The following is a 14,237-nucleotide window of genomic DNA, read 5'->3' as shown; positions in this document are numbered from 1 at the left end:
TCCCATATAATAGTAGTTTCTTCTTCCTGTGTTTCTTTTAGGCTTTGCAGTGTAACATTTCCTTTGCCTGAAAAAAGCAGATATAGAGAATAATGTGTTGATGATGATATTTTGAATCAGGCTACATTGGGAAATGTTATTTTCTTCTTTATTATAACAGATTTCCACATGCAAGAAATAACACTATTCTAAAGCAGGGTTTCTCAACCACAGTACTTTCAACTGTTTGGACCCAGATGATTATTTGATACTGGGGCTGTACTGTGCATTTTAGACTATTTAGCTGCATCTGTGGCCTCTACCCACTAGATGCTGGTAGAACCACTGATCTGAAGAATGGCTATTTGGGAAGCTATTTAAGCTATGTTTTACCATGATCCACTACCTCTGATTCAGATATTTGGCAAAGACTAGGCTTTAGGACCACACTCAAATTCTAGCGCCACTGGTCACTAATGACCATGGCCAAATAACTTCCTGTGCCTAAGTTACCTTGTTTTGAAATGAGGATACTAATAGTGTCTTCCTGATGAGAGTGTTATAAAGATTAAATGAGTTTACGCATTAAGGTCACACAGTCTAGATAAATGAAATTAGCTGTTTTTGTTTTATCCCTTTCTTCCATTCTCTCAACCATTCATCCATTTCCTGCAGTCTAAGTTCTAAAAGAGTAAGTCTTTTTGTGTACCTGTAATCTTAAATTCAGGACATTTTCAGTATATTGAGTATTTATAAAACTGTTAATTAATTCATTAAAAATATGTTAACCACATATGTCAAAGGTATATCACCTTCAGCTTAATGACCTTTTGTAGTATTCTTTCTGCATTGTTACTAACTTAAAAATATATAATTTTGTCTTTGCCTTTGCCTTTTAGTATATCTTTTAGGCATTTTTAGTATATCTTCTTGGTCACCTTCTGAATATAGTAGTCTTTGTTTTGGTAGTTGTGTGGTACAACTATCTTGTGTCCTTTTTGTTTTATAACTGGAGTGATTCCAAGTTTGAATTTTTCCATTTCTTAAAGTCTGTATTATTTATGCACAAAGGCAGTAATATTTTAAATATTTTAGTAATGTTTTAAAGTTTTCCTAAGTTTTTGTCCAAAGACATAGATTAAATAAAAGCTTTTTTCATGGATGAAAATGAGAGTAATCAAACTTTCCTTTGGCTCTCTTCTCTGAAATAGCAATTCATTCTCTAACTTCAGAGACATATTTTTATAATGTAGTTCTAAGAATTTCAGATGTGTATCTCTGAGATCAAATGTTTTAAGAATTTAATTTTTTTTTTTTTTTATGATTTAAGAAAGTCACCCATGGGGAATGTTTTTCTTAAACTAGTTGAATAATTCAAAAACAGATTGACAAAGCAGCAGGGTTTTTAGGTATGATGGCTTGCTTTCCAGGAGAAATTGCCTTATAATAAAGTCCTCTGGGTATCACATTTACTAGACATGCTTAGATTGGTCACTTAGTATCTCTGTATAGTTCTCTTTTATCTCAAGAATTGTATAAATAAAATACCAGTATTTGGAAATTTATTATTCTGTACAAATTTTCTAATAGAATATAATTATCTAGTAAACTAGGTTACAACTTTTAAAACAAGATAGTAGAATCAAGATGACAGGTTCCAAAGAGTAATACTTTGGTATAGTTTCAATTCAGTTCAGTCGCTCAGTTGTGTCCGACTCTTTGCGACCCCATGAACCACAGCACGCCAGGCCTCCCTGTCCATCACCAACTCCTGGAGTTTACCCAAACTTATGTCCATTGAGTCAATGATGCCATCTAACCATCTCATCCTCTGTCGTCCCCTTCTCCTCCCACCTTCAATCTTTCCCAGCATCAGGGTCTTTTCCAATGAGTCACCTCTTCGCATCAAGTGGCCAAAGTATTGCAGTTTCAGCTTCAACATCAGTCCTTACAATGAACACCCAGGACTGATCTCCTTTAGGATGGACTGGTTGGATCTCCTTGCAGTCCAAGGGACTCTCAAGAGTCTTCTCCAATACTACAGCTCAAAAGTATCAATTCTTTGGCGTGCAGCTTTCCCTATAGTCCAACTCTCACATCCATACATAACTACTGGAAAAACCATAGCCTTGACTAGACGGACCTTTGTTGACAAAGTAGTGTTTAAATATAGTTAAATAAAAGGCAGTTTAAAATTTTTGAAATTGTGGTTGTGTTGTTTTACCAGAATTGTGTTTGGTTTTAACTGACCATTCCTAAGTGAGTATTTAATGTGACAAAATTTTATTTTCTTCCTTTAAAATAGGATGCATTTTAACTTGTAGGTCATGCATTCTTATTTAGCATTTTAGAGTATTTTCTTTTATCAGTAAATTCTTAACGTAATAGTTTAGTGGGTTTTCTACGGTAAAAATTAGTTCTCATTTTTTTTTTTTACATCTTTCACAAGAAAAATGTCTTAGAAGCACCTTGTATGTGTGTGTGTGGTAACAGCTTATTAGGATATAATTCAGTTCACCCATTTAAAGTGTACAATTCAGTAGTTTTTAGTATATCCATGGAGTTGTGCATCCATCACCACAGTTAATTTTAGAGCATTTTGTCATTTCCAAAGGAACTATGTACTCTTTTTCTTTAATATTTTTCTCTTTATTTTTTAAATTATGAAAGTATGATAGCACATTTACAGGAGACTTGGAAAATACAGAACAAAGTTATAGATAGTTCCATTATATAATTATTTTTTTGATAAATTAAAATTTTTAGTTGGAGTTTCAATATCAGACTCTGAAAAATTAATAGAATGAATATGCAGAGAAGTGCAGGGATATAGTAGACCTGAAAATCACCGTGAACCATTTCATCATAATTAAATTTATACAGTTTCACACAGTAGTAAGATACAAATTCTAGTCAAGTTCCCATAGACTTGTAAACTAGGAGACACTGGGATATATCCAGCGACTTAAAACAAGTTGCAAAAGTTTCAGGAGCCAGGTACTCTTCAGCAGTCCTTATCACTCATTCCTTTCCCCAGCCAACCACTAATCTACTTTCTGTCTCTGTAGAGGTTTGCCTATTATGGACCTTCCCTACAAATGGAATCAGACAATATGTGGTCTTTTGTGACTGACTTCTTTAAATTAGCATATTTTCAAAGTTTACACGTTGTGACAGGTATCACTATTTTCTTTTCGTTGCTAAATCATAGTCTTCTGTATGAATATACCACATTTTGTTTCTCCGGTCATCAAATGATGGACATGTGAGCTGTTTCTACCTTTTGGCTATTGTTAATAATGCTATTATTTGTATACAAGTTTTTGTGTAGATGCTTATCATTTCTCTTGGGTATTCCTGGGTTGTATGGCGATTCTGCTTAACTTTTTAAGGAACTATCAGGCTGTTTTCAAGTTAGCTATATCATTTTATATTCCCATCAGCATTGTATAAGGATTCTAGTTTCTGCATACCCTTAGCAGCACATATTATTCTTTATTTTTGATTATAGCCATACTGGTTGCTATGAAGTGGTATCTTAATTGTGGTAGGAATCTTTTTGAAATAGTTCTGGTATACCATTACTCACCTTTGGGAAGCTTGCTTGACACGACATCTTTTGACAATTGATTGATTACTATGTGCTAATTTGGGGGTTCCTGAAAATCATCATTAAACATATACCTTAGTGTTTTGAGAATCTTAATCGCCAGTTTTACCTTTTAATTGTGATTCTGGGCAAGCTATTTAAGTTCTTTACATTTGTTTCTTCATTTTTAAAATGAGGTTAATAGTATCTCTTTTGTAGACATCCTCTGGTAAAGGTTAACTGAGATAATTCAAAACTCACTGGTTATTATTAGGTTTTTTGTATAATGTTACTTGCTTCTACATGTTAGATATAAAGAACTCAATAGACATTACTTGCTGTTATTGTTGCTATAGTAGCTGCTATAGTTATTACTAGATTACATTTCATTCTGTATGAAAAAAAAACATACGTTTTATGCTTAGAAAAACATATATTCTACCAAAGGCACCTTGTTCTTCAATTAGTATCATTTTTTCATTATCAGATTGGTGCTGCTGCATAGTATTGCCATTTTCATAGAGGCACTGAAATATTCTGTCCATATGTACTGACAAAATTACTCTCCTGGGATATAGCTGTTATAAAAGTAGTAAGTAATCTATTGTTCTGTGGGAGTTGAATTTCTGATATGTTGCCGGTCTTTCTGTTATTCCAGCTGAATTTAAAGTCAGTCAGTGCATAGACACTGACTGAGTTGTTTTTCTCCAATGGTGGTTTTGTTTGACGTTTTCGTCTAATAAGAGTATTATTTATAAGGAATGTTGCACGTTGACAATTTAGAGAAATCAAAGGAAATTTGGTAATACTACACTACAAAAAGCCGGCTTTGTGAATTCTGGATCCCAAACACTTAAGGTCCAAGAAATGCAGCCTTTTCCTCTGCTCTATTTCCATGGGCAGAGAGGAAGAGAAAGCTGACAAGTTTGCTGTGCCCAGACAGAAAAGGAAATCTCGTGTGGTTGATATTCACATAGATTAGGACCAACAGATTTTGGTCCTAGTTTTGAACAGAATGCCTACTTTTAAAACTCTTTGTTTCCTTTTACTTTATACTTATCAGAGCGATTTTAATGTCAATGTAGTTCTTTTGCAGTTTTTGATTGTCTAAAGAGCTACAGGGGAAGAAATGGAGAGCAGGAAATTACAGTAATCGCTAGTGTCTTTGGAAATTTTACGCCTTAATAGACATATTTCTTTTTACCTTTATGATTTTTGTAATCAGCCTCAGTTCAGTTCAGTCGCTCAGTCGTGTCCGACTCTCTGCAACCCCGTGAATCGCGGCACGACAGGCCTTCCTGTCCATCACCAACTCCTGGAGTTCACTCAGATTCATGTCCATCGAGTCAGTGATGCCATCCAGTCATCTCATCCTCTGTCGTCGCCTTCTCCTCCTGCCTCCAATCCCTTCCAGCATCACAGTCTTTTCCGATGAGTCAGCTCTTCTGAGGTGGCCAAAGTACTGGAGTTTCAGCTTTAGCATCATTCCTTCCAAAGAAATCCCAGGGCTGATCTCCTTCAGAATGGACTGGTTGGATGTCCTTACAGTCCAAGGGACTCTCAAGAGTCTTCTCCAGCACCACAGTTCAAAAGCATCAATTCTTTGGCGCTCAGCCTTCTTCACAGTCCAACTCTCACATCCATACATGACCACTGGAAAAACCATAGCCTTGACAAGACGGACCTTGGTCGGCAAAGCAATGTCTCTGCTTTTCAATATGCTATCTAGTTTGGTCATAACTTTTCTTCCAAGGAGTAAAGTAAGACGTCTTTTAACGTCTTTTAATTTAACGGCTGCAGTCACCATCTGCAGTGATTTTGGAGCCAAAAAAAAATAAAATCTGACACTGTTTCCACTGTTTCCCCATCTATTTCCCATGAAGTGATGGGACGGGATGCCATGATCTTCATTTTCTGAATGTTGAGCTTTAAGCCAACTTTTTCACTCTCCACTTTCACTTTCATCAAGAGGCTCTTTAGTTCCTCTTCACTTTCTGCCATAAGGGTGGTGTCATCTGCATATCTGAGGTTATTGGTATTTCTCCCGGCAACCTTGATTCCAGCTTGTGCTCTTCCAGCCTAGCATTTCTCATGATGTACTCTGCATAGAAGTTAAATAAGCAGGGTGACAATATACAGCCTTGACATATCCTTTTCCTATTTGGAACCAGCCTGTTGTTCCATGTCCAGTTCTAACTGTTGCTTCCTGACCTGCATACAGGTTTCTCAAGAGGCAGGTCAGGTGGTCTGGTATTCCCATCTCTTTCAGAATTTTCCACAGTTTACTGTGATCCACACAATCAAAGGCTTTGGCATAGTCAATAAAGCAGAAATAGATGTTTTTCTGGAACTCTCTTGCTTTTTCCATGATCCAGCGGATGTTGGCAATTTGATCTCTGGTTCCTCTGCCTTTTCTAAAACCAGCTTGAAGATCAGGAAGTTTACGGTTCACGTATTGCTGAAGCCTGGCTTGGAGAATTTTGAGCATTACTTTACTAGCGTGTGAGATGAGTACAATTGTGCGGTAGTTTGAACATTCTTTGGCATTGCCTTTCTTTGGGATTGGAATGAAAACTGACCTTTTCCAGTCCTGTGTAATCAGCCTAGTTTGTTTTAATTTGAAATAACTTGTCTAAATTTTCCTGTGATTAAAATGTAATGCAATGCTGTAGGGTCTTAAGAGAATCACAGAAATATGTTACTTACTCCTTATGGCATTTTCCCCCGTGTTAGTGTATTTGTTTGGTTAGGTCTTGGTAGTGGTCAAATAGTGAGTGTTACGCAGATAATTGCAGTGATTATATGTGTTTGGGAAACAGCAAAGGCATGTTATTGTAATCACAGTTATATCAGCTTTTAAAAAAATATGCAGTTGGTGAATTTGGCTTGAATTATGTTATTGAATTAAAATATATATTGAAAATCTGTATATAAAAAACTATTAACTAAGTATTATGTGAATACAGAGGACTTTTAGGCATAGACATTACCGTTGAGAAACTGATAGTTCTAATTAGGTGGTGGTTTAGTTGCTATGTCGTGTCAGGCTCTTGTGACCCTGTGGACTCTAGCCTGCCAGGCTCCTCTGTTCATGGGATTCTCCAGGCGAGAATACTGGAATGGGTTGCCATTTTCTTCTGCAGGGGATCTTCCTGACCCAGGGATCAAACCTGGGTCTCCTGCCTTTCATGCAGATTCTTTACCAACTGAGCTGTGAGGGAAGATGACAGGTCTAGTTAGGGGAGTATGTAAAAGAGTCGTAAACTTGAAGGGATTGTAGCTGATACCAGGGTGTTTGACAAGCACAAGGTGAGTGTTAACATCACATGCCAGAAGAATTTGAAAGGTAAATTTTGTGTGCTTAGTGGCAGCAGAAGCTTTGTAGTTGACATCTGACCTGTGTATGAAGAGTCTAGATCTTGATGTGGATATCCTGGCAAGAGTTTGAGGTCTTAGGGGCATGCTTGTCTATAGAGAAAAGATACAGTAACAGAAAAAGGAAAATATTAGGTTACATCAGATTGGTTCAGATCATTTCAGTCTATGAGGAACAACCCCTCTGTGATGCAGCTTTTCATGTTTTTATTTTTTGATTAGATTGTGCAGTGAATCTTTCAGTAACAGAAGCTGGGAGGTGTAGACAAGATGGTTTAGGAAGATGAACAGTTGGTGCCATTAATGCATGTTCACTGAGTAGTTTTGTGGAAGAAAGAGGTAGATTATTAATATCTGGGCTTGGTGATTAAAGAAAATTTATTGTCATTTATAAAACTTTTCAAAGCTGAATGTCAACTTGTTCTTCTGACCAGTCGTTTGAAAACCCAATGTCTCTCCCCACCCAGAAGTTTGGCACATTTGGAGGTATTTTGACGTTTTTCTGTCCTTCCACCTTAGAATTTGAATGGAAATAGTCCATTTTGGTTTTCATTTCCAATACAAATTCATTGTGCCCTTGAAACGTATAGCAGAACTAAAGTGCCCCTCCCTTCCTATCAAATATCCAGCCTGTGATACTGATACAACAAACATTCAGCAGTATTTTCGAAGTTTCTTTCATGTGTTAGGGCAACATGCTGTGCATTCAGTTTACACATTATTGTTCAGTTCAGCCTGGCATCTTAGAAAAACAGCTACTTATGTCTTCTATCTCCTGTCCTAACTGCTTAGGGAAGTTCCTGAATGCTTATGACTTTTAAATGACATTAAAAAAAAAAAGAAAACTGATTGACTGAATGGTTTTTCAGTTTTTGGTGGGCACACCATGTGGCATACAGGATCTTAGCTCCCTTACCAGGGATCAATCCCATACCTCCTGCACTGGAAGTGCAGTCTTAACCACTGGACCACCAGGAAGTGGGTGGTGGCTGTTCAGTTGCTAAGTCATGTCTGACTCTTAGCAACCTTCAGAATTAACATCATGAACGAGAAGCAGGTAGACACCATGTACTGCTAGATGTTATAGTTCAAGAACATATCACTTATGTAATATTCCAACCAGGGAAGATTCACCTGGTTCTAACCATGAGGAAATATCAGACAAATCCAAATGAGGAACATTCTGGGAGAGAGTTGGTCTTCCTTGGTGTCTCAGACTGGAAAGAAATCTCCCTGCAATGCAGAAGAAGCAGGACACCTGGGTTTGATCCCTGAGTCAGGAAGATCCCCTGGAGAAAGGAATGGCAACCCATCCAGTATTCATGCCTGGAGAATCCTCATGGACAAAGGAACCTGGTGGGCTACAGTCCATGGGGTTGCAAGGAATTGGACACAACTGAGCGACTGACACTTTTCACTTTTACATGTCATGAGCGTCTTCATGAGGGAATGAAGACCCAAATAAACCATTAAACGTGTGTATTTTTACACCGAGTTTGGTGCAGAGTTATGGGAAGATATGTATGGTAAAGGGTATGAGATAAGTATGTATAATAAACCAGGGGAAAATTTGCAAGTCCTACTTGTTTGGGTTCTTCTGAGTCTTCTTATCTTTGAAGATAAGGGTGCTCCCTTCCTCCCAGTATAGGAAGGGCATTTCTCACTGGAGGGTTTAATGGCTTGTTTCAGGGGACAAGGGCAAGGAGTATGGGGCTGTGGCTGGGGGTGATAGAGATCAGAAAGAGAACTTCCTGCTTATGCTGTATGCTCAGTCTCCTTCAGCCTAACGTAGTCAGTATGCAGGGTGCTGTATCTTGTGGTAGCATGTCCTAAACCCCATCATAATTCTTTAAGTTACGTGACATAATTGAAAAAAATCCTCTATGTTATTCAAAATATGAAAAAAATGACTTGAAAAACCTAGCTCTTGTTTCATCTTTACGTCTAATTCATGCCATTTCCCTGTCATTTAGTTTTTTGGTTGCTGTTTTCTAATTTCTTTAACTATAAAATAGTAATAACAATAGAGGCCGCAAAAGATAGTCGTGAGATTTGTAAATCATTTTGATAAAGATTGTCTCTAGAGTGCACTTCTGATTTTTTATTGTAAAAAAAATACTGGGTTATACAAAATATTAATATGGAAATAATTCATATTATTATCTGAAGTAATTGTCTTGATAGGAAAAGCTGCTTTAGTATCAAAGGGAGTTATAGTATACAATTATACATATTACTACTGGTATTTTAATCACACCATCAGGGTATTAGAAATATTAATAAGTCAGAATTAAATTAGAAAGCCTGAGCAGTCAGATTTTTGGAAAATTTATGACTGCACAGTATATAATATATATGGTGTATAGGCAGTGCTTTAAATCCTTGCTTTAAAGAATTACATTATACACAGATGTGTTTTATAAATAATTCAGACTAATTTAGATGTATATATAATGAAAAGTCATTAAAGGGTCTCTTTCATCAAAGATTACCTTTGTCAGTGATTTGGTATACAAATTATCATTTTCCAGCTCAAGGCGTATACCTTAATGTATTAAGGTACTTATTGGTGGTATTCAGTACATTTTATGTGCCAGTTTTTTTAAATCAAGAAAGGAGAGCACAGAGGAACAGCCTTTGTGTTCATCATTCTAAATTGTTTTGCTACCATTTTTTTTTAAGGAATAAAACAAAATTAAAGTCTCTACTGTATACTCAGAATAATAGAAATATAAATATTCTATGCATTTAAAAAATTCACAGAAGTTACATTACTCTATTTATATCTTATTTCAACTTGTTTTTTCCATTTGATAGCTATTTGTAGTTGATGTATACAGAGTTTGTTCATTCTAAGTATTTAAATAATACATATTTTAAAAATGCTTATTTTAAAGATGAAATGTTTAGGTTTGTGCATTGGGAAAACTCAGATTAACTGCCTTCTGAAAAAATAAATTCCTGAGATTTCCTTTTAGCAAACTTTTGAAACACAGATAACATGACTTCCTGTCTCTCAGTTTCCTGTATCCATGACAACCTGTTTTTTACACACTGAGTGTGGAGGAACTAATGTGAAGAGTGGTGTTTCCTGAGCAAATTGTGACTTAAAAAAAAAAAAAAGGTGGAGGGGTGGAGGTCAACAGCGCCACAAAAGAAATGCAGCCTAGAAATGTCGTTCTTCAGATTTATAAAGAAAACCGTTGCTTGAATCAGCCGAGTGTTAATAATATGAATTTCCTGTTCTTGGTAAGATTATTTATTTAAATATGAACTTTTAGTTGAAACAAGAAATAATTCAATTTGTAAAAATCTATAGTTTAAAGAGAGTTTAATTGTTCTGTACTGAATTTGTGTTTTCGAAAATTATGTTGTAAAATTGATAGTAGACTTAAAGTTGATGAAGGGCATATTTATATCCAAGATCTTTATCTCCGCATCATCATTTGTCAATTTTGTTATAGTCAGTTTTAATATTTTAGGTTAACTTAGCAAACATTTCATTTTGCAGTTCATTTAATTTGATTATCATTTTGTTAAACAGTGAGTTAATGGCCTAGAGGTGCTAATAATTCTAGAACAAATTTCAAACTTATTATTTTATGCTATCACTGTAGTATGATTTATGATATATAGTATTATGGCTAATCCTAATAAAATAAGGTATAGAATTTCTAGTACTATAAAGCTTTCAGTTAAAGAACTTTTTGATGATTTAAAGTTTTACCTTTTCTTTTTGTAGCCAATTTTGATATGAACAGAGAAACCAAGAACAGGGCTATGTGTGGAGTACGTTTTTCTCTGCCTTGCCTACGACTGTTTCTACTTGTTACCTGTTATCTTGTATTATTATTCCATAAAGAGATTCTTGGATGTTCGTCTGTTTGCCAGCTCTGCACTGGGAGACAAATTAACTGCCGTAACTTAGGCCTTTCAAGTATTCCTAAGAATTTCCCTGAAAGTACAGTTTTTCTGTATCTGACTGGAAATAATATATCTCATATAAATGCAAGTGAATTAACGGGACTTCATTCTCTTGTAGCGTTGCATTTAGATAATTCTAGCATTGTGTATGTATATCCAAAAGCTTTTGTTCATTTGAGGCATCTGTATTTTCTGTATCTGAATAATAATTTTATAAAACGCTTGGATCCTGGAATATTTGAGGGACTTTCCAATCTTCGTAATTTATATTTACAGTCTAATCAAGTATCTTTTGTTCCAAGAGGAGTGTTTCGTGATCTGGTTTCAGTTCAGTACTTAAATCTGCAAAGAAATCGCCTCACTGTCCTCGGGAGTGGTACCTTTGTTGGTATGATTGCTCTTCGGATACTTGATTTGTCAAACAATAAAATTTTGAGAATATCAGACTCAGGCTTTCAGCACCTTGGAAACCTGGATTGTTTGTATCTAGAAGGTAATAATTTAACAAAAGTACCATCAAATACTTTTGAAGTACTTAAGAGTCTTAAAAGACTTTCTTTGTCTCATAACCATATTGAAACAATACAGCCCTTTGCATTTAAAGGGCTTGTCAATTTGGAGTATCTCCTCCTGAAAAATTCAAGAATTAAAAATGTTACTAAGGATGGATTTAGTGGAATTAGTAACCTTAAACATTTGATCTTAAGTCATAATGATTTAGAAAATTTAAATTCTGACACATTTAGCTTGTTAAAAAATTTAATTTACCTTAGGTTAGATAGAAACAGAATAGTCAACATTGGTAAGAATACATTTGAAAACATGGGAGCATCTTTGAAGATTCTTAACCTGTCATTTAATAATCTTACAGACTTACATCCAAGGGTCCTTAAGCCATTGTCTTCACTGATTCATCTTCAGGCAGATTCTAATCCTTGGGAATGTAGCTGCAGACTATTGGGTCTTCGCGACTGGTTAGCATCTTCAGCCATTACTCTAAACGTCTTTTGTCAGAATCCCCCATCCATGCGCGGCAGAGCATTGCATTATGTTAAATGGACTGACTTTACAAATTGTGTTACATCTTCTGCAAACGTATCCAGAACTTGGGCTATAACATCTCTTCATATTTACCACAAGACCACTACGTTAATGATGGCCTGGCATAAAATAACCACAAATGGGAAACGTTCGGAAAACACTGAGAGCGTTACTTTCGGGGAACGAATTCGTACTTCACCTGCCAGTAGATTTTTTCAAGAGAATACTTTTGGTAACCCATTACAGACTACTGCGATGTTACCTGTGCAGATACAGCGTACTTCTCCTGTTAACTTGAACTTGGAAAAAAACAGTGCTCTACCGATTGATGCTGCTTCAGTATCAGGGAAAACATCTCCGATTTGTACACAAGAAGTTGAAAAGCTGAATGAGGCTTTTGACATTTTGCTAGCTTTTTTTATTTTAGCCTGTGTTTTAATTGTTTTTTTGATCTACAAAGTTGTTCAATTTAAACAAAAACTAAAGGCACCAGAAAACTCAGGGGAAAATAGACTTGAATACTATAGCTTTTATCAGTCAGCAAGGTATAATGTAACAGCTTCAGTTTGTAACACTTCCCCAAATTCTGTAGAAAGCCCTGGTTTGGAGCAGATTCAGCTTCATAAACAAATTGTTCCTGAAAGTGAGGCACAGGTCATTCTCTTTGAACATTCTGCCTTATAATTCAATTAAATAATGGGCTGTAAGAAAACCTCAGTGTCATGGACATGAATAAAACTGAAACATCCTTATAGAATTATAGACTTTATTTGGGTATATAATGATTTTTGTGAGCTTAGTATTAATAAATACAGGTTTTTAATAATTTGTGAATACTGTATTCATTCTGTAAATATTATCTTTGATAGGCACTATATCAAGTAATAATAATAGCTAACATTTCTGTGTACCAAGCACTATGTTAAATATTTTACATATAACACTGAATCCTTAAAAAGCCTATAAGGTAATAATATCTTTGTTTTATAGATAGGGAAACCTAGGCAGAGTGAGGTAAGAAACTGTCCCAAATTCCAGAGTGCATGCTTTTAATTTTCTGCTGTCCTGCTGCCTGGGTGCTAGGGTTATAATTGTGAACAGCATGGACATGGTTCCTATTTTTGGTAGAGCTTGAAATGTTGAGGAGGACACATAGGGTTATTGTACAGTATGGTAAGTACTGCAGTTGGAGGTACTGTTTTGCATAACATATATGGAGACGAGAGAAGGCTCTATAAGAAGAGGGACTTTGAAACTGGCCTGCAAAGAATAAGTAGACATTAGCCTAGAGAAGAGAGCTGAGCAGTAGGTAGAGATAACATTGTATCAGAAGGGTTGAAGAAATAGAATACTGCTTTCAGGAACTAAAATTCACTCCATCTGGAGTTGTGAATGGTATTGAGATCTGCAGCTAGAGAGAAAACTCAGATGATGAAGGATATTGTAATTTCATATTTTTCCCTGGGGCAGCAGGGGGCCATGGAAGGATCTTAAGCAATGGTAAGAGTAGCAAATGCTATTGTTTGGTGACACATTCAGTGCTTCTTTTAAACATTTAGCATTTGGCAAATACAAACTGAAAGTGCACTGTTTCTGGAAGTAACAAGACTAGAACCAGGATTAATCTAAATCATTGATCCAGGGGAGAGATGCTGGAGGCCTGGACCAGGGTATTGGCAGAGAAGATGGATGGATTCTAGATAGATGGATTCTAGGTGCCTTGGTGATTGGCTGAGGAGTAGCAGAGGAGGGAGAAATCGTAGGTTAGGTTTTTGGGAAACATTTGCCTTAAGATTATAGGCAACATTCTAGAAAACTTCTGTTCATTTATAAACCACGTACAGAACGAAATAGACCTGTTTGAGTCACCACTTAGGTCAAGAAATAGAACATTCAAATAGAACATATACGTGGACTATTCTTAAACTTTAGGATTATAGAGATAGCCAAGTGTTTAAGCTTTAAGGTGGAGGGGACCCATATGTAATTAGGACATTTTTACTCCATTATCTTACCCACAGCACAACGAAAACAGCAAAGTTTGTCATGTTTGTTTTTAAGGGTTGTGAAAATGGCAGGGGAGTGGGGGGAAGGGGGGAAAGCCTGAAAACCTTTTCCAAGGCTCTGAAAATCGGCTTTGATGTTAGGACTTCCTACCCACCAAGCTGACTGCGCATGTACTTCCCCCCATCCTGTTGCACTTCTTGTTCTTCCCACTTTGCTTGTCTTCTGTTCCTAGGCCAGACTGAAAAAGATATGCATGGGCTTGTAATGTGTTGTGCTGCTCTGGACTAAGAGTAAAGAGAAAGGGGTAGGTGAAACCAAAGAG

General features: G+C 36.2%; 2 protein-coding genes across 2 annotated transcripts in view; both read left to right on the top strand.

Moving 5' to 3' along the window:
• Positions 1–14,237, top strand: part of IPO11 (importin 11) — a 190,268-nt gene that overhangs the window by 135,659 nt on the left and 40,372 nt on the right. The window lies entirely within an intron of this gene.
• On the top strand, positions 10,081–12,592 carry LRRC70 (leucine rich repeat containing 70). The gene is made up of 2 exons (XM_052659058.1): positions 10,081–10,192; positions 10,686–12,592. Exon 2 carries the CDS (start codon positions 10,697–10,699, stop codon positions 12,590–12,592), a length of 1,896 nt encoding a protein of 631 aa, XP_052515018.1. The 5' UTR covers positions 10,081–10,192; positions 10,686–10,696.

The sequence above is a fragment of the Budorcas taxicolor genome, chromosome 20 (assembly GCF_023091745.1).
Source record: "Budorcas taxicolor isolate Tak-1 chromosome 20, Takin1.1, whole genome shotgun sequence".
In the NCBI taxonomy this organism is placed as follows: Eukaryota; Metazoa; Chordata; class Mammalia; order Artiodactyla; family Bovidae; genus Budorcas; species Budorcas taxicolor.
This window is presented reverse-complemented; position numbering and strand designations above follow the sequence as displayed.

Excerpts from the sequence above, each read along its gene's own strand:
- LRRC70 (XM_052659058.1), top strand. The coding sequence starts at position 10,697 with ATGAACAGAGAAACCAAGAACAGGGCTATGTGTGGAGTACGTTTTTCT.